The sequence below is a fragment of the Ascaphus truei genome, chromosome 5 (assembly GCF_040206685.1).
Source record: "Ascaphus truei isolate aAscTru1 chromosome 5, aAscTru1.hap1, whole genome shotgun sequence".
Classification (NCBI taxonomy): domain Eukaryota; kingdom Metazoa; phylum Chordata; class Amphibia; order Anura; family Ascaphidae; genus Ascaphus; species Ascaphus truei.
Window position 1 is genome coordinate 100700402 of NC_134487.1, and position 18907 is coordinate 100719308.

The 18907-nt window shown below is 43.8% G+C and overlaps 2 protein-coding genes across 3 annotated transcripts in view; both read left to right on the forward strand.

The window, feature by feature from the left end:
• GRIP1 (glutamate receptor interacting protein 1) overlaps positions 1–18907 on the forward strand; it is an 894479-nt gene that overhangs the window by 370357 nt on the left and 505215 nt on the right. The gene's annotated exons all lie outside the window — the stretch shown is intronic.
• Positions 4022–7389, forward strand: MRPS16 (mitochondrial ribosomal protein S16). The gene is made up of 4 exons (XM_075600314.1): positions 4022–4192; positions 4313–4350; positions 5167–5427; positions 7062–7389. Exons 2-4 carry the CDS (start codon positions 4338–4340, stop codon positions 7190–7192), a joined length of 405 nt encoding a protein of 134 aa, XP_075456429.1. The 5' UTR covers positions 4022–4192; positions 4313–4337; the 3' UTR covers positions 7193–7389.

Here is an 18907-nt window from a genome sequence, read left to right on the forward strand (position 1 = left end):
ACAGTTGTTCTATATTTTTTTGTTTAGTATACATCCTGTGGATGTCTGCTCATTCATATACAGTAGATGGGAGCAGACACTGGTTCGTTATATTGAGTAATTTATTGCGTATAGATACTGAATGATCACACAGGAGAGTCACCAGAGCTCTGCAAAGGGAGGTCCCAAGCAGGCTTTATATACACTTTTCATTTTCATAGTCTAACGTTGGTTGCTAGGCAGATTATAATGACAACTCCATATTCTAAGCCTAGCATTGTAAAGGTCACTAAAACTAAGTAAAAACTGCTTTAAAACAGCTCAATACAACAACAAGGTACGTCAGGGTACATCTTATCACTGTAATTCTGTACAACAACAGAATATGCCTTATCGCTATTCTTCTGGGCGTTGAGCCACAGGCCCGGCTTTGAAAGTCTATTGTTAGTAAAACTCATTGTTACACACAAACACATTCTTTCACACAGAAATGGATTCTGAGAAACGACATGACAGACAAAATGGATTCTGAATACTGCTAATAATTATTCTCCAGAGGCCCCCCCCACCCCCCTCCAGTCTATTTCAACAATCCAAATTGTGGGCATTGTATTCTAATCATATACATCAAAGAGCCAAACAAATGGCCAAAAAATGTTTAGCAAAATTTGGCAAACTTATGTCCAACAAACCGCGGTCTTGTAACATCACTTTCAGGTATGATATCATTAATGCCCACAACAAGGATTAAGCCAAAATTAATTATGTATAGTATTGTTGTTCTGACAGAGTGATTGTGCAGAAAAAGGCGCTAAACACTGTTTGTGCTCACTAAATACTAAAGTGACATATAACAAATCCCATCAATTATTGTGAAAGTGATTTATACATAATAATAAATTAGCCAAATGGCATGTGAATAAAAATAAATTGTTGCAACTCCCTGCTCGGACCCTCTGGTGGGGACTGTCTTCACTGGTCCCCAGAAAGTAGAAGCCATACACTCTTAGTGGTGAAACACGTAGAAGAGTGCCACCCAGGGGAGGAGAGAAGGTGAGGACTTTTGCCGAGCGAGCGCCGATCCCAGAAGCCCCACGGAAGTGACGTCACACTCTGGAGACCGCAGGGGAATCGAGCTGTTGCAGTGCAGTGAGTGACCACGCAGCATCCAGCCACATGTGGGGGAGTTATTTTAACGCACCAAACGGAGGAGGCGGGGTGAGCGACAGCGGTACCATATCCTCTCTTCCTTCAGTTATTGTGATACATGCTGTTTTAAATTCATTTTATTGTAAGTGCGCATTTTTATCACGAATATAAATACCTACCTTTATATCATTGATCTGCACCATGGATATGTCCTTTTGTCTTTACATTTAATCACCACACTGAACACCTGGAGTGGAGTGCATCAAAGCCTTTCAGTACGTGGGGCAAACGATCTTTAACCCCACGTGTTTCGCAAGAACTCTCACTTCAGGGGTATGTGAGAGAGGTAGAGCTACTCCATGTTAAATACTCTCTTCAATCAATCTTCTATAGTTAAAATTGGTGCGCTAATCACTGCACATGCGCACACAGGATGCATGATCTTTACCACTTTAAAACCTCCAGGCATCTGAAGCTATACATATTATTCATTGATATGTAGAACAACAATACTAACGTTTGTCTTGCAGCCCAGGGGGAGCATGCGGAAAAAACAACAGAAAACAGCAATCTCAGTGCAGGTGTATCGGTATAAGTGAATAATTTCACATAAATCTTGGCTCTTGAGTGTGGCCTACTTACTAGATGTAAGTGGTGTAGGGGCAACAATTGGTATCTTTAGAAATACGATCTCCTGTACAGGATTTATGTGAAATTATTCACTTACTGTATACCGATACACCTGCACTGAGATTGCTGTTTTCTGTTGTTTTTTCCGCATGCTCCCCCTGGGCTGCAGAGAGTATTTAACATGGAGTAGCTCTACCTCTCTCACATACCCCTGAAGTGAGAGTTCTTGCGAAACACGTGGGGTTAAAGATCGTTTGCCCCACGTACTGTAAGCCTACGTCATTTCATGCCCGAGTGCTGTCACGCACATTGGAATACATGCTCCAGCTGATCCTCTGCACGCCGCAACCGGCTTCGCCCACTATTGCTATCCAAGCTCGTGAGACTGTGGACGAGAGAATAGCAAGTCAGCGAGTTAACAGCAGGACTCTTGATATCAGCACAGCAATTCATCTGGTCCCTGTAGGGAGCACCCACTTGTGCCAGCTGATCTGGGGCGCGGTGTGCCACCCTGGATTCCGTTTTGCAGTAGCCTTTGACGAGAGAAGACATCTCCCAATCCTATATTGATGTTTGAATGCGCATGTCCTACCTGCATCCTTTAAGTAGGATTCTAAATTTACGGAGCGGACGAAGACTTGACTAATCATTTTATTTTGTTATATTGGTTTTTTTTTGTATTTTATTAAATGTATCTTTTATCACTTCATCTTGCATTTACATTTACTCGTTATACCTCTGAGGCATCCGTGTTCTACTAATGCCAACATTTAAATACCAAACAGTATTATGCTATGTATTTCTTATTTCTCTCTTTGCATGTTCTGTGACCATCATCCATAGTGATACCACATTCAGATTGTCCAGGACATTTTTACCTTGGACAATCTACGGTTGTATTCATTATACCAACACATTATTAGTGTTACAAATCTTAGGTTGTACAGACCAGGCGCTGTTACAATGTTCTCTTGTTGCATTGTTTCTTTTTCTGACCTGAGTAGCCAGATCACCTGTTTGGCAGCCACCCGTCACTCACTGTGATAATTGAATATTTTGTTTGTAATCAACATATAATTTGTATCACAATAATAGTAGCGCTATACCACTTCACTTTTTTCACTTAAGACCAACATGTTTTAGTACATTGGTTCTGTATTTTTATGTCAATCGCAGTATTTGATATAACAAACCTTTAAGAAATTACTGAAAATGACAGAACAGCTTGAGATGAAAGTATGTGTTTACGTGAAAGCTAAAGTACTGAGTTGTAAATCATTTTTAGTTCATCATACTCTCTGAAGTTTGTATTCTTTATCAAAAATGCCAATCTGTTTTGTCCCTGAACCCTAAATCTCACTTAATAGGGATCATGGAATTTAACCTATATGCCATCTGGGAGAAATGAGTGAAAACATCATTATCTATCGTTGACTTGTGAGAATAGGAAATGAACAGTTTACTATTAACAATCATGAACTTTTAATATACAATTATTCATTATAAATGAGAATTAAGCAATAGCTTAGAAACAGTAATCATTAGCACTGTTGAGATAGTGTTTTTCCAGAGTTAAACTGTAGCGAATTTTAGGAAATCCTCCAATCTCCAGATCAGAATTGCAAGGCGTTTGGAGCAGACTAATCAAGCCTTGTTTTATGGGATATCACACCAGATCCGGTGTTATCTCCCATTGGTTTGAATGGAAGTTAATACCAGCATACAAATCTGCCTCTTTGTTGCACCTGCCTTGCTATGTGTGTAACGGATCCATATTTGCAAACTCTTTATTATTCCCGGGGCTACTTGTCTGAAAACATAAGCAGATAAATTTATTTATTATGGTCCCCTCCTCCCAATGAATGTAAATGTTCAGCGATATCCTTTAAGTTTCTACCCGATCTTTTGTTTGTATTCTTATATAGTGCTGAACATTTACTCAGCGCTAATCAACATAACATTCAGTACACACTGATCGAACAAGACAGTGCGAGGTGAATACAAGGAGGAGTGCTAGTGACATCAATGGAAACAATGTAAGATGGATTTCCAACTCTGAAGAGCTTAATATATATGCTCCACCCTGTAAGGTATGTTGTTTCTCAAGAGCATGTCACACACATCAGACTAGGCGGTCTCGCTGTGCTGTTTATTTCTACCACTCGGTGCCACACACTCGGCGCCCTCATCTCTGCAATCACACGCGCGGCGTCCAATCAGCTTCCCGCGTGTGCTCGGGCTTCTTCCTGGAGGAAGTACTTCGACAATCTGGGTCACTGTGTAGCCGGAGGAGGACTAAGGAGCTACTTCCGGCTAATGGTGCCCGAGTCACCGTGCATGTCTGTCCCTGTGTGAAGGGCAGGCGTCTGGTTGTCATTTGTTACCTCTGGTTATTTGGAAGCCTTGGGTGACAGCCGCTGTTTCACACAGCAGGGTAAGGGAAGCTACCATGCTGCTATATTATCCCTTTATCGTCGCCACACATGCTTATGTTGGAGCTCCGGCTAGAGTATTTTGTATTACTCCGTATTAAAGCTTCATCTATGTTTTTCAGGGAATCTCGTATACTTCGTATCATCATGGTTCACTTAAGTAAGTATTATTTATGTCACTATTATTTATGTGTCACCAACTCAGTCCCCACATTGCCTTTCTTTTTGCTTTTGAAGATTACGTTTACATGTCATTTTCTAAAATGCACATTGTATTGTTTAATTTCATGGTAGTTTCAAGACGAAATTTAGTGTAATTTAATGCTTGTTTTCCATCCTTTCTATGTCTTCAATATGTTTTTTTGTATAGATTTCTAGAAACTCGTTTTATGTATGTAGCTCAGTGGTTCCCAACCTTCTTCCTTTTTTTTTGGTTAAGGAACCCCAAGCGAAATTCTGAGGAACCCCACCATCTCAAATAGCAACTCTGTGATCAGAAGCATTGTAAATTTTTCTGTATTTGATACAATTTTCAAATGACCAGAAAATTACAGGGAACCCTTTAGGGATGCCTGGGGAACCCAAGGGTTCCTCGGAACCCTGGTTGAAAAACAATGATGTAGCTTCTATTTATGCTTACAAGGTAAAGGGTTTTTCATATCGGTTTATATTCATTCTTTATAATAGCTGTAGGAACATGTCAATAGTAAATACTACAGATATTACTTTATTCTCTGTGGGAATATAAATACATTTTCTCTAGCAATTTTTGAAGAATACAGGGTTGACTTTTCCTTTAAGTGGTATAAATAACTTTGATAGATTATTCAATTTGATATATTCCCAACTTCCTTCACCTTAAACTCATACTACAAGTATTTTACGTTTGAACAATTGTTCATTCAGATACACACTCCTTTCTCGCTAATCAATTATATTAAAAAAATTGACTAACATTCAAAACATTTTCTTACAGCATCTCAGCTTTTGAAACGCTACCATGGAGGACACGTCATAATCAGATTGGCACTTGGTGGTTGTACCAACAGACCTTTCTATCGCATCGTTGCGGCTTATAATAAGCGTGCACGGGACAGCAAGTATTTAGAACAACTTGGCACATATGATCCAATGCCTAACATCAACAATGAAAAACTTGTCAGCTTGAATATAGAGAAAATCAAATACTGGATTGGCTGTGGAGCACATACAACAAAACCAGTTGCTAAATTATTTGGTAATAATAGATAAACATGGATGGCTTTAACTTTAATCTGTTAATGTTTATTTCACAGTCCACACATTGTAATGTATTTATATTTTCAATTATATAGCACTAACTGTGTACACGGCGTCTCACAGAGCTAAAGCGAGACATCATACAGGGAAGTATGCAAATAAGGGTGTAATACATTAAAGTGAACATTGGGGGGATAGGCAGCCACCACCCTGAAGAGCTTGCGATTTAACTGGTGTGGTTTGAGCCAGATGTAGTACACCCATGCACACATTTTATAGGGAAAGGTCAAGAGGGTATACTTCATCCATATGCAGTGGGTTATGAGGCCATGTTACACACTGCTATGAAAAAATGCTTTATTGTGGAGGTGACCTCAGGTGTGTTTTAAACATGGGGAGAGAGGGTACATGTAGATAGTGTGTTGAATAGAGTTGTAAAGGTAGGAAGCAGTATGAGAAAAGTAGGCCAGATTATGACAGCTCTAATGGAAACCATTATCTACAGCAGCTGCTTTTTAAAGATATAAGTATTTTTTTGCAGATTAAGGTTTTCATTAGGGCTGTTGTAGTCCCCATAATTTTTCTTCATGCTGAGCAGTTAATTTCAATAGCCATTTAAAAGTAACATGCAAAATACTTCATGAATTTTAAACATAAACACTTATTATTCGCAGGTGAAATTTGAAATCACTTGCAGGAATTGACTATCTTCTATATTTTCACCCTCCGTAATGTATTCATTAAACTGATTACTGTATTTGATAAGCACATCCACTTCAATCTGATTACTAGACCCAGAAAACGTATCATCTTTTAGTGCAGAAGTTCTTTAACTATTGTCCTAGAAGATTTCAGAAGTGGCTTCTTATAGCATTCAAAATATAGACTACACACCTCCTGGCACTCTGTGGGTTTTTTCAGCTTTTTTTTTTTTTTCCATGCAGACCCAGTACATTAAAAATGGTGTGTTTGATACCCTTGATATTTGAGTAAGCATCATTGTTTGTTTAAAGCTGAATTGGTAATAGAGGGGTTAGGAGTGAAGTACAGTACTACAGTGTCACCTGTAGTTTTAGAATCTTTGCTTCTGATTTGTGCAGTGACATTTGTACTACAATTTAAGAGGTGCTTGTGTTCGTAAAGCAGCATGGTTTTCCGTTTAATATGTGCCGCAATACAATCCACACAATAAGTTGCTGATCGATCTGTTCTCTTGTGATCAATTGGCAAAGATTTGGCTTGGGTTCATTAAATGACCGCAGAAGAGTATTGACTCAGTATCTGTGACTTTGTAAATGGATGCTATAGAAACAAAGAAGCTTGTTACATTAAAAATGTAATTCAGATTTTTTTTTTAAATGCTACAATTATTTTCTCATAGTACAGAACTTTTTTTTTTTTTAATTAAAAAAAACAAACACGTAGAGTATTGCTTGTCTGCAGCTTTAAGGAACACACCATATTCATTGGTGTAGTGAAAGAGATTTACAGTATGAAGCAATAGTTAGGGTTGCTGTAGACTGCCTCCATGTTCATTTCAACTTTGTAGCCTTCAGTAGTGGTTGTTTTTCTTTTAATTTTGTTCTGATGTTTGTTTTTTATATGGCTCCAACAATATTTATTTATTTGCAGGTTTTGCTGGATTTTTTCCATTACACCCAATGACAATTACGAATGCTGAGAGATTGAAAAAAGAGAGGGAACTTCTAACGGCCAGTTCTGCAAATCAGAAAATGAACGATTCTACAGAAAAAACTATTTGAGGAAAATGTAATTATTTGCCACTTATGCATCGAATCAAACCACTAAATAATATTGACATGGTGGTGCATTTTGAGTAGAGGTCATTACTTACTCTAAGTGTGCCTGATGGCAATTGGGAAGAACTTTAAAAGACCCCCTATACTTTATTGTTTAAAACATTACATGTGTTTATATAAAATAAAGAATTTTATAATTATTTGCTTTTTATATTTTAAAGCAAAGAGTATGTGATGGTGTTTCCCCCCACTTGGTGGAAGATTTGTCCATATACCTGCTGGCAACAGAAGGGTTGAGTCGTCCGCCAATCGTAGTGGGGACATAGGATCAGGCTTCTGGGGTTCATACCCACATCTCTTTAGAAGTGCAGCGCCTCCATCTGACGTAGGCTCCAGAAGCTGAAGGTGATCTCCCACGGTAGAACTATTACCTCTTCCCCCAGTAAGGTCACGCACTAGGCAGGAGGTATATAACAGGAACGATTTTTTCACTCTGTACAGCACAGTTACACGGCAGGCTTCTGCCTGATGCAGTACACTCGGCTGTCACTGAATGATGGTCCCTGGACCGTCACTACAGACCAAGGGCACCCGCAGCCATCCTAGCTCTTCCTCCACCTCCCTGGCAGAGATATGGTCCACACTCACTCTTCCCCAGAGGGAAGAGCACAAGGGAAGGCCCCAATCTCAGGCTCCCAGTTGTGTGACCTGCCTTCCTCATAGGGGGAAGGACACTACTAAATTTAGGACGGTACTGCCTTTAAGTCCTGCCCGAGCACCAAGTCTGGCTCGTGATTGGTAAAGCCCAGGTCTGATGTCACTGTAACGGGAGACCAGCATTGTTAACACCTTAATACCCAGATTCTTTGAGCAAAGATAAAATAAATTGCGATTTATGTACAGAATGAACATACACAGATTGATTTACAATTACAACGAAAAAATGTACTGGAACTGGGTCAAACGAAATAAAATGTTACCAAAACGAAATATTGCCAAAACAAAGTCTCTAGGAGCAATTTCCAATGAGCGGGAGTTGCTCGCAAAAAGAGCCTGAAAGAGTCTTTGGTCAGCAGTGCAACTTGCCACTGCTGTGTACTCCGCTCGAGCTGCTTCTTTCGTGATGAAACTTTAAAATCTTGAAACTTAGATGTTTCTTGCATGAATCCTTAATGGTATGAAATGCTTACAGCTTGATACTCTTGTTACATGATGGAACTGCTTCCTGATGGGCTGCAGTTTTTTTTTGCACTAAACAGGCCTATACTTAACCCATGCAGCCAATCTACTCCATGGGAATAATTCCTTAACTCTATCACGGACTTGCCAGTACCTTTTCAAACCTGGCAGAGGAGCCTCTCAGTCTGCTCTGGGCATGTGCCAACTTTGCACCTTGGCCGCTTGGCATATGAGACCTGCCCCTTCTACCCGACACCGCTCAGTCTGGGCAGAGCAGCCATCTGCCCTGGTTGCTTTGAAATTCTCTTTCTTGGTAACAAAAGCAATTATCCAATGCATGGAAGACCGGTGTACAGCCAAAACAAGAGCTGGATGATATGTTCGTAGAAAAATGTATTGATAAAAAAGAATCACAGTAGAGTCCTAGCGGATCCTCTAACGCGTTTCACGCCGAAGCGCTTTGTCAAAGAGCTTACAACCACATACTGCTGCGACACACTTTATTCGAGCAAATATCCAGTATGTACCTGGCAGATACCTGGAATGTGCCGCTCCTCACCTCAGACAAGCCCCGTTGCGTTTGCCTTCCCAGCCATGGTTCATGCCTGGCTGACGGGCGGCTGATCTGTTAAATGATAATGATTAGGATTTAATAGGCTGCAATGCTTCGCGTGTCTACCAGATGGCATAAATTCATGAATTGTAATGCAGTATATATATATACTGTGCAGTATTGCAGCCAGCGGGAATAAAATGCTTCAATCCCTGCCTGGAAAATAACGCAATGCACTCGGGCAGAAAACAGTCACAAACCTCAATACACCCGAGTATACCCGAATTCGTGGGACTAGCCGAGCTCGAATAAAGTGTGTCGCCAGTGTATGGGATGTCCCTACGTCATTCATTCCTTCACCCCTTATAACAGGGATACAAGGGAGGTTATATCTTGTGCCAAAGAATACATAGCCACATCTCAACACCTTATCTTTGTTTGAGCACCGGAATAGGTGACTGGTTCACAGTTCACCATACAATTTCCTAGGTAACAAAAGGTTTAACAACTCCATATACTTTCTAACAAATAGTTAACACCTCCATATCCTGGACTGCCTTTGAAGCTTAGAGGGCGGAGTAGCTCCCTCTGTTTCCTATGCAAATAGATTTTTATCCAGTATACAGGTGCCCCGGAGGGCAAAAAGTGAAACCTCGCTCTAACAAAGGACAGGGAGGGTGTCTAATTAGTTAAAAAAATCCCTAAACACTAGTGGAGAAGGTGGTGCTCACTGGGGAAGGTAAAGTATGAAAAGGTGAGACGGGAAAGTATCCCCTAAAGTAGTGGCACAAATTAACACCTCTAATTAAAACTCGATTTTATTAATGTAATTAAAATACACCTACCTGGCGCATCCCCCCCCCCATCCTTCCTTGTTTATGGGGGGTCGGTAATTACCACCAATAGAGGAATGTGTATAAACTCATTAATATAACTTTTAGAGCAATCACTCTTCTCTTTATTTATGAGGCATAGATTCAACCACTTATCTGGTAGACACAGGAAATAAGTAATCCATATACTTGATCCTCTGCCATTTATGTGTGCCTATCTGCACTAGCTACAGTAGTATCAGCATATTAAAAATCAGTGCTGACACTTGGCCAATTTCATCCGAGCAAATCTGTTTGTTTACATTTCTCTTTCTTAGCGAATCGGCTTTAAGGGGGAGGTTACCAAAGTGTAGCCCCTCCTGTAAGAGATCGGTGTAATGTACCATGTACAAAAAGTGTATCTGCCCCCTCTCCCATTGGATATGATGGAACCAATGAAAATACCTACACGGGATGTGGGAGGCGGGCCCTATATGACGCGACGGGACGTCGTGATTGACGTTTCAAAACACCAATCAGGAGTTTACTTGTCTGATCTTCCCCCAACTGCAGGAGGTATAAAAAACATGGGGTTTCAATTGCAAACCGCCCCCGATGAAGTCTATTGGTGAAACGTACGTCGGGTACGTGTGACGTCAGCAAGCCAGCGACGTCGACTGATTCGGAGTGGCAAGGGAGTCCTACTAGTCTGAGCGTTTCGGAGACTTTGGCCGTGGACAGCAAGAACGCTCAGACTCTATTTAAATTGCAGCCCTAGATAGACTTTATACACCATTTGTGTGTTGTTCTCTGTACTCTGCTATCAGCTTCATGTAGCTGAATACTGGTTAAAGCACCACAGAGGTCACTTTCTTCTGGTGTGCAGTTCCCAGTACTACTTAACTGGGCATTGAACTAACCAATGCCTAGTGGTGGAGGGGTGACCATACCCACCCACTCAAAGTTTAGGTTGTGATACATAGATTTCTTTAACCTAAACAGTTGGTTACTTACCTAAATACCTTGCAGATTGAGTTCACATTCAGCCAATTTATGGCAATCAGGTGTGTTAACTGTGGGAGAAAATGCAATTTTTATGAGAACCCATTACTAAAAGGGTCTCTAGGAACTCAGGGAATCCATCCATATTTCCCTCAGTAGGACAACTGTGCTCCAAATAACACACACAACGAAATTTCTTGTGGGGAGAGTTTATTCATATAACTTCCAAGTGTTTTGTTAATCACCAGTTACCCTTGTCCAATCACACTCCGTTTTATTATTATATGTTCACGTGTTTGTTTTGTTTGTCCATAATCCCTCACACTCTATTTTAATTACGTTTAATAAAACCGAGTTTTAATTAGAGGTGTTAATTTGTGCCACTACTTTAGGGGATACTTTCCCGTCTCACCTTTTCATAGATTTTTATCCATACTGAATGACTTACTCTGACCATTACTTTAATAAAAATTTAAACCTTGGGGACTTTTATTCATCAATTTTTTATATACCTTTATAAAAATTGCGCTATAACCTTTTTACTAATTTTACCTGACCAGTGCTCACAGCAAATCTCAGCGTGTTATGCCTTTCCTAGCAGGAGCTAGATAAATCTGTTCGCTGTGCTGCGGGCTGCTGGGTTTTAATACCATTTTTCTTTCTGTGGCTACGGGGAAAAACTGCTACAGTAATATCTTTCATAGTTAGACACAACATGATTCTCGCCACCTTATACCTGGTGGGAGACACATATACATGTTTATTGAATGCACAGTGTTTTTGCCATTACTGGGCTATAGAGCTGACAATCAACATTTTCCCAATATGGCTCAGGGGCACCCAGCCGGGCCAAATACCTTTATTAATGGCCTAGGTACCCCCTCACCGTCACAGTCACTGCCTCCCGCTGTCACTCAAATGCAGCTCCTCGGAGGGGAAAAACCCCATAACAACTACTGGCAAGGCCTGCTTGTACCGGGACTTACTGCCAGGAGGGAACAAACTAGTAGCCACAGAATGCATGGCTGCATATACCAAACCCACAAAAGCAATGAAAATGTTATATTATAGATGTGAAAATAAAACCACTGAATAATGTTCTCTTGCAATATATTGTTGTTTCATTTGGATTGTAAGCTCTCTGGTTTTCCCTAAACTATTTTATCATAATAAATTAGATTGGCCAGATTGTGTATAGGAAATGTTTTTTTGTAACTCTTTGGTTAGCACAGCAGTTTACATGGGGGCTGTTTTAATAAATGATAGCGGCTCACTATGTTGTCCAGGCTGTTCTATAATGGCAATTCACAGGCGCTACCCCACTACTGATCGGCACGGGGGTTTTGACCTGCTCCGTTTCCGACCTGGGCCGGTTCACCTCTCGTTAGAGCAACCTGGTGGTTCCGAGCTCCCCTGGGAGCACCATATTGATGCCGAACTTAGCATGGACACCCGTTCAACATAGCGCAGTGCAGGCCAGAACTCCCGGACTCAAGAGATCCAACAGTCTCAACCTCCCAAGCAGCTGGGATTACAGGCACACACCACTGCACCCGGTGAGAGAGGGAGGCTGTTCACTGTAACAAGAAGCTCTGTCGCTATGAGCTTCTCATTGAGCATTTCAATATTTTGTCAATCGTAATGCTAAAAAACAGGTTGCTAGTTTTTTCCAATCCTGTAAATACCTTTTTTTTTTTTGTAACAATTTCTTTTATTGGTCATTTCTTCAAACAAAATTTTACATACATTTCTGTCTTGAGCCCAAGATAGTTGTACATCGTGACCAATGTCTTTTTCTCATTTTCCGCAGAAGGAGAAAGGGGTGAAAAAGAAAGAGGGGGAGGGGGGGGGGGAAGAGGGGAGAAGGGAGCACTCACAGGGGAGGGGGGGTGGAGGGACTGGTAGGGAGGGGGGGGGGGAACGGGGGGGAGGGGTTGAGGCCATGTCTATTTCCCTGGCTCAAGAGTGCGGCGTATTTTCCCGCTTTGGGTCAGCCTCAGTCTATTCTTCTCTAGTTTTATCTCCCTAGCCAGGGCTCCCAGGTATTCTGGAATTGGGGTATCTTTTTCTGGAGCATGGCCGTGAGCTTCTCCATTAACATTACCTCGTTGATTCTTCTGATCACGATAGTCCTTGAGGGGGGTTTGATATGCTTCCAAGCAGCTGCAATTGAGCACCTGGCTGCTGTTAATATGGCCGTGATGAGTCTCGACATCGGGGGGGGGGATCTTCTATAGGTTTGCCCAGCACCAGGGTCAGCGGGTCGGTCGGGAGAATAAGTCCCGTTGTGTCCTCCACCAGTGTCTGGATCATACTCCAGTACTTCTGGATCTCTGGACATGACCACCAAATATGGGCCATGTCCCCCTTTTGACCACATCCCCGCCAGCAGAGGTCTAATGTGCTGGGGTAGATTTGGCTCAGTCTGACTGGAGTCAGGTACCACTGATACATAATTTTATAGATATTCTCTTTTGTTATCGTGCATATTGATGTTTTTTTTGGCTTGTTCCCAGATCTCCGCCCAGTCTTCCTGATCTATATCTATCTGTAGGTCTTCTGACCATTTTTGCATATATCGGTGCATAGGATCCCGAGATCCTAGCTCCAGGCACTTGTAGATCTCAGATATCAGGCCTCTCATATATCTGTTTTTGATGCATATAGATTCAAATTTGGTGAGTGGAGGGAATTTTGCTGTTGGTGATAGTGCTTGTAGGAAGTGGCGGACCTGCAGAAACTTGAATAAGTCTAGGTCATGGAATTGATATTTATTTTTAAGCTCTTGATAAGTCAAGATTTCCTCTTTCTTCAGCAGATCAGCAACCAGCTTAATGTTATGACCTTGAAATTGGTCGAATTGTCTTGGGGAGCACCCTGGTGGGAAGTTTGGGTTCCCGAAGAGTGGGATGAGCCGGGAAGGGGATGCTATCAGACCATACTTCCCTTTGCTTTTCAGCCATATACTCCACGTGCATCTCATTGCTCCTAGATCAAATTTTTGGGAGCCTGACCTGTTGCTGCCAGGGGTCCACATTGCTGACTGAAGGGGGCTGCGATGCGCGTAGTGGGCCTCTATTTCCAGCCAGGCGGCTAAGTCCGGATCACAGTTCCACATCACAGCCTGCTTCAGTTGTGCCGCTTGGTAATACTTGACTATATCAGGAACCCCCAATCCTCCTCTCCCCTTTGACGCAAGCAAGACCGATCTTGGGACTCTGGGTTTTTTGTCATTCCATATAAATTGGAGGATTTGGGATTGGAGACTTTTTAATACTGCTTGCGGAATTAAGATTGGGAGGGTTTGGAAGTGGTATAGTAGCCTGGGCAGGATATTCATTTTTATGGACACTATCCTTCCAAACCATGATATTTGGTGCTTTTTCCAGGCTTCTAGATCTTTTCTGATTTGGTCAAATAAAGGGGGATAGTTATTTTGATAAAGCTTGTCGTAGGAGTTGGAGATTTTGACTCCTAAATATTTTATACAACTAGTACTCCATTTATATTTATAATTGGCTTGGATAAGCTTCCAGGTTTGGTCGGGTAGGGATATATTTAGAGCCTCCGACTTGTCCATGTTAACTTTATAGTCGGAGACTACACCGAATTCAGTTAGGACTCTTTGGAGGTTAGGAAGGGAGTTATGGGGGTCCGTGAGCGTCAGGATCACGTCATCCGCAAATAGAGAGATTTTGTGCTCCCTATCCGCAATTGGTATGCCTCTTATACTTTGTTCGCTCCTGATTGTGGCTGCGAGGGGCTCTATAGTTAGGGCAAATAATAGTGGGGAGAGTGGGCATCCCTGTCTGGTCCCGTTCCTAATTTGAATTGGATTCGAGGGGCCCCCTGGCAATTTTATGTGGGCTGTGGGGTTATGATAGAGGGCTCTCACTCCCTCTAGATATGGACCATTAAAACCGAACCTCCTCATAGTCTGATCTAGGAAAGTCCACTTGATTCTGTCGAATGCCTTTTCGGCATCCAGACTTAGAATCATTGCTTTTGAACCTGTGAGATGCACGTGGTCGATTATATCAATGATTTTGCGGGTATTGTCGGAGGCCTGTCTTCCTGATACAAAACCCACTTGATCTTTATTTATAAGTCTAGGGAGAATAGGGTTTAACCTGTTTGCTAAGATCTTGCTGTAGATTTTGAGGTCTGTGTTTAATAGTGAAATAGGTCTGTAATTTCCACAGAGGAGTGGGTCTCTACCCTCCTTGTGTATTATGGCAAGATTTGCCGCTGTGATGGTGGCTGGGATTGGTTCACCTTGTAGATAGGAGTTAAACATATTAAGGAGGTGAGGTGACAGGGTAGACCTAAACAGTTTGTAATAAGAGTTGGAGAACCCATCTGGTCCTGGGGCCTTGGATGGCTTGAGTGTGCTTATAGCTAGACTAAGCTCCTCTTGCGTTATCTCTTCGTTGAGTGTTTCTAACTCTTCCGGTGTTAGTGTTGGGAGGGAGCACTCCTCTAAGTAGCTAGTAATTGTTTCAAGGCTCACTGGGTCTCGGCCTGGGGGGTGGAGGTTATATAATTCGGAGTAATAATCCGCAAATTCCTGCGCTATTTCTTTTTCAGCGAATGTAACCTGTCCTTTTTTTTTCTTTATACGAGTTATCTGGGATTTAACCCTGGCTCCTCTCAGTTTGGAGGCTAGCAATCTACTTGCCTTGTTGCCTTTGTCGAAGTACTTCTGTCTAGTCCATCTGAGGGCCTTTTCGACATCTTCTAATTGGGACTGCTTGAGGGCCGCTCTAGCTAGGTTTAAGTTTTTAAGTACTTTTTTTGATATTGTGGCTTTATGCTGTTTTTCCAGTTGTGTGATTTTATCTGTCAGGTCTTTTTGGAGTTTAAGTTTGGTTTTTTTCCTGTATGAGGCTATTGAAATTAGGTCTCCCCTTATTGTGGCTTTGTGAGCCTCCCATAGCATGGATGGGGTGGAGACAGATCCTATATTTTGCTGGAAATATAGTGATAATTTCTCACGTATAGTTGCCTCTGTGTCTGGGCAATTGAGCATGGAATCGTTTAGCTTCCATCTATATTGTGTGTTTTTGACGAAGGGGAGAGTTAGAGTTAGATCTATGGGTGCGTGGTCTGACCAGGTGATTGATCCTATACTTGACTGGGCGGAGGCCTGGAAAACATTTCTTGTACCTAGGAAATAGTCAATCCTCGAGTAGGACTGATGAGGGGCTGAGAAGAAGGTATAATCCCTTTGGCCCTGGTGCTGGGCCCTCCAGATATCAACCAACGAGAATTCCTCCATAGTATCCCTAAATTCTTTAGCTTTCTTTTGTGATTGTGTTATATACCTAGCTTGGGGGGGCGGTTGGGCGTTGCTAGGGGGGGTTGATTTATCCTGCGTGTGGGAAGCTACCATATTGAAGTCCCCACCTATAATAAGAGACCCCAAGGATTGTTGCTCCAGGGACTCAAGGAGTTTCCTGAGGAAAGGGACTTGATTCTCATTAGGGGCATAGATGTTCACCAATGTGATTGGTGTGCCAGCAAGCGTGCCCTGGACAATTAGAAATCGGCCATCCGGGTCAGGATGGGTCTTTGTGAGAGCAAATGGTGTCCCTGCTCTTATAAGGATGGCTACTCCTCGTTTCTTACTTGGGGACGAGGCAAAGTATGCCTGTGGGAATATACTTTTAAAAGTGTTGGGTGGAGTTAGGGAATTGAAATGGGTCTCCTGAATAAGGACGATGTCTCCTTTGGATTTTTTCAGGTCTTTCAGAACTAGTTTCCTTTTCTTCGGGGAGTTAAGCCCCTTGGCGTTTATTGAGATCAATTTAATGGCCGACATTATTGTTTTTTTGGTTTTCTTCGGGGCCTTGGGCTCCAAAGCTCTTGGGATTCCCATGTCAAGAGGATTTTTTGGATCACTGCACTCTTAGGCCTGGTCTGTCGTGTATAAGGCGGTTTGTTAGGCCTCGTGCGGGGGAGGGATTTGTGAGACACATAAGGGGCGCTAGAGGGGGTTGGGGAGGGGGGAGGGGTTGGGGGGAAGACCTGGTGTGACAGAATCACCAGGGAGAGATAGAGTGAAAAGAGGGCCTGGAGTGGTCCTCTTAATTTACTGTTGGTTTTTGTAACCAACATGCGGGCTGAAGGCCCGATGGGAGAAATCCGCTGACCCTGTACCGAGGGAGCAGGTAAGTCCGGGGACGCAGACTCTCTGAAACTATAAACATCTTATCCTATCCTATTGGGTTCTCGTCAAGAAGAGTTGGCGGGGGGAGCGGAGTTGGCGGAGCGGGGGGGGGGAGGGAGGGGGGAGGGGAGGAGGGGGGTGGCGAAAGGGGAGGGGGGTGGCGATAGGGGAGGGGGGTGATGATGGGGAGTGGAGGGGGTGGGGGGGATGATAGTGGGGGGGGGGGGTGATGGGGGGGGGGGTGATGGGGGGGAGGTGGGGGGGGGGAGGGTGAGGGGGGGGGGAGGATGAGGGGGGGGGGTGGGGGTTGGGAGAGGAGAGGGGGGGGGGGGGAGGGGGAGTATATTGCTCTACTTTTCCTTTTGAAGCAGATATTATTATCACTTAATGTTTATACATGCTTGAACAGATATATTTTCGTTGCTAACATTCAGGGACCTGTTCCTTTACACTGATCTTTTCAAACAACTATACATAGCATTTAGGACATAGATTCTCGTTTGAGGCTACATTCCCCCAAGCTACATACATTTCAAGCCAAAGATATGAGTGCTGATTCCTGAGTGTATAGTTTGCTTTACATAACCTTGGGGGGGGGGGGGAGGGGGAGAGGGAGGATTGGGGGAGAGGGAGGGGGAAGGGTTGGGGGGGGGAGGGAGAGGGAAAGAAGGGGGGGGGGAACGGGAAGGGGGGGGGGAGGGAGGGGGGGGGAGTGGTGGGGGAGGGGAGAGAGGGGAAGGGGGTATGTTCCCCAACATTTTTCATTTGAGTCATATATTTGTATCCAACAATGCTGGTGTATGCATAGGGAACCATATTTAGGTTGCTAACATTCGAGAAGCTGAAGGGAGAGGGGGTAGGGAGGGAGGGGGGGGGTGGGGAGGGAGGGGGGGGGAGGGGGAGGGGGGAGGGAGGGGGAGTGGGGAGGGTGGGGGGGGGAAAGGGAACATTTCGCTCTACTTTCTCCATTTGTAGTGGACATATTTATCATACAGTAAAAAATATATGCATGGAGTGGTACATTTCCATAGTTAACATTCACTGATATATGTTTTTGCACCGTCTGTATCCATCGTACATACTTGGTAAGTATTATATGTATATCCCCGCCTGAGAATATATTATACCAGATGACATTCCTTTCCATCCAGGGATATTTCTAACGACTCCAAAGTACATAGTTTGCCTTAAGTACCCTTGGTGGTAGAGGGGGGGGGGGGGGTTAGGCTGGGGGGGGGGGAGATGAGGGGGGGGGCGAGGGAGTGAAGAGGAGAGGAGGGGGGGGGGGGAGAGGGGAGGGCAGTGGGAGGGGGGGGATGGGTAAGGGGGGGGGGGCATGTTGCTCTACCTTTTCCCAATTAAAGCAGACATATTTATATTACAATACTTATCTATACCTAAGGAAATATATTTATATTATCAACATTCAGGGACCTGGTCCTTTGTATGATCTGTTTCACACAGTCATACTTGACAAATAGTATGTGTACGCACGCTTGAAGATTTATACACAAAGTCAACCTTTAATTCAAGCCAGAAATATTACTGCTGACTCCAGTTTGTATGTTTTGCCTTGTATAGCCTTGGGGAGGGGGGGGGGAGAGGGGGGGGGGGGGTTAGGAGGGGAGAGGGAGGGGGGGGGTTAGGAGGGGAGAGGGAGGGGGGGGTTAGGAGGGGAGAGGGAGGGGGGGGGTAGGAGGGGAGGGGGGAGGTAGGGGGGGGAGGGGTTAGGAGGGGAGGGGAGAGGGCTAGGTGGGGAGGGGAGAGGGGGGGGAGGGAGAGGGGGGGGAGGGGAGGGGGGGGGGGAAGGGGAGGAGGGGAGGGGTGAGGGAGAGGGGGGAGAGGGAGGGGGGGGGGGCGAGGGAGGTGGGAGGGGGGGGGCGAGGGAGGTGGGAGGGGGGGGGGCGAGGGAGGGGGGGGGAGGCGGGAGGGGGGGGGCGAGGGAGGTGGGAGGGGGGGGCGAGGAAGGGGAGAAGGGGGGGGGCGAGGGAGGGGAGAGGGGG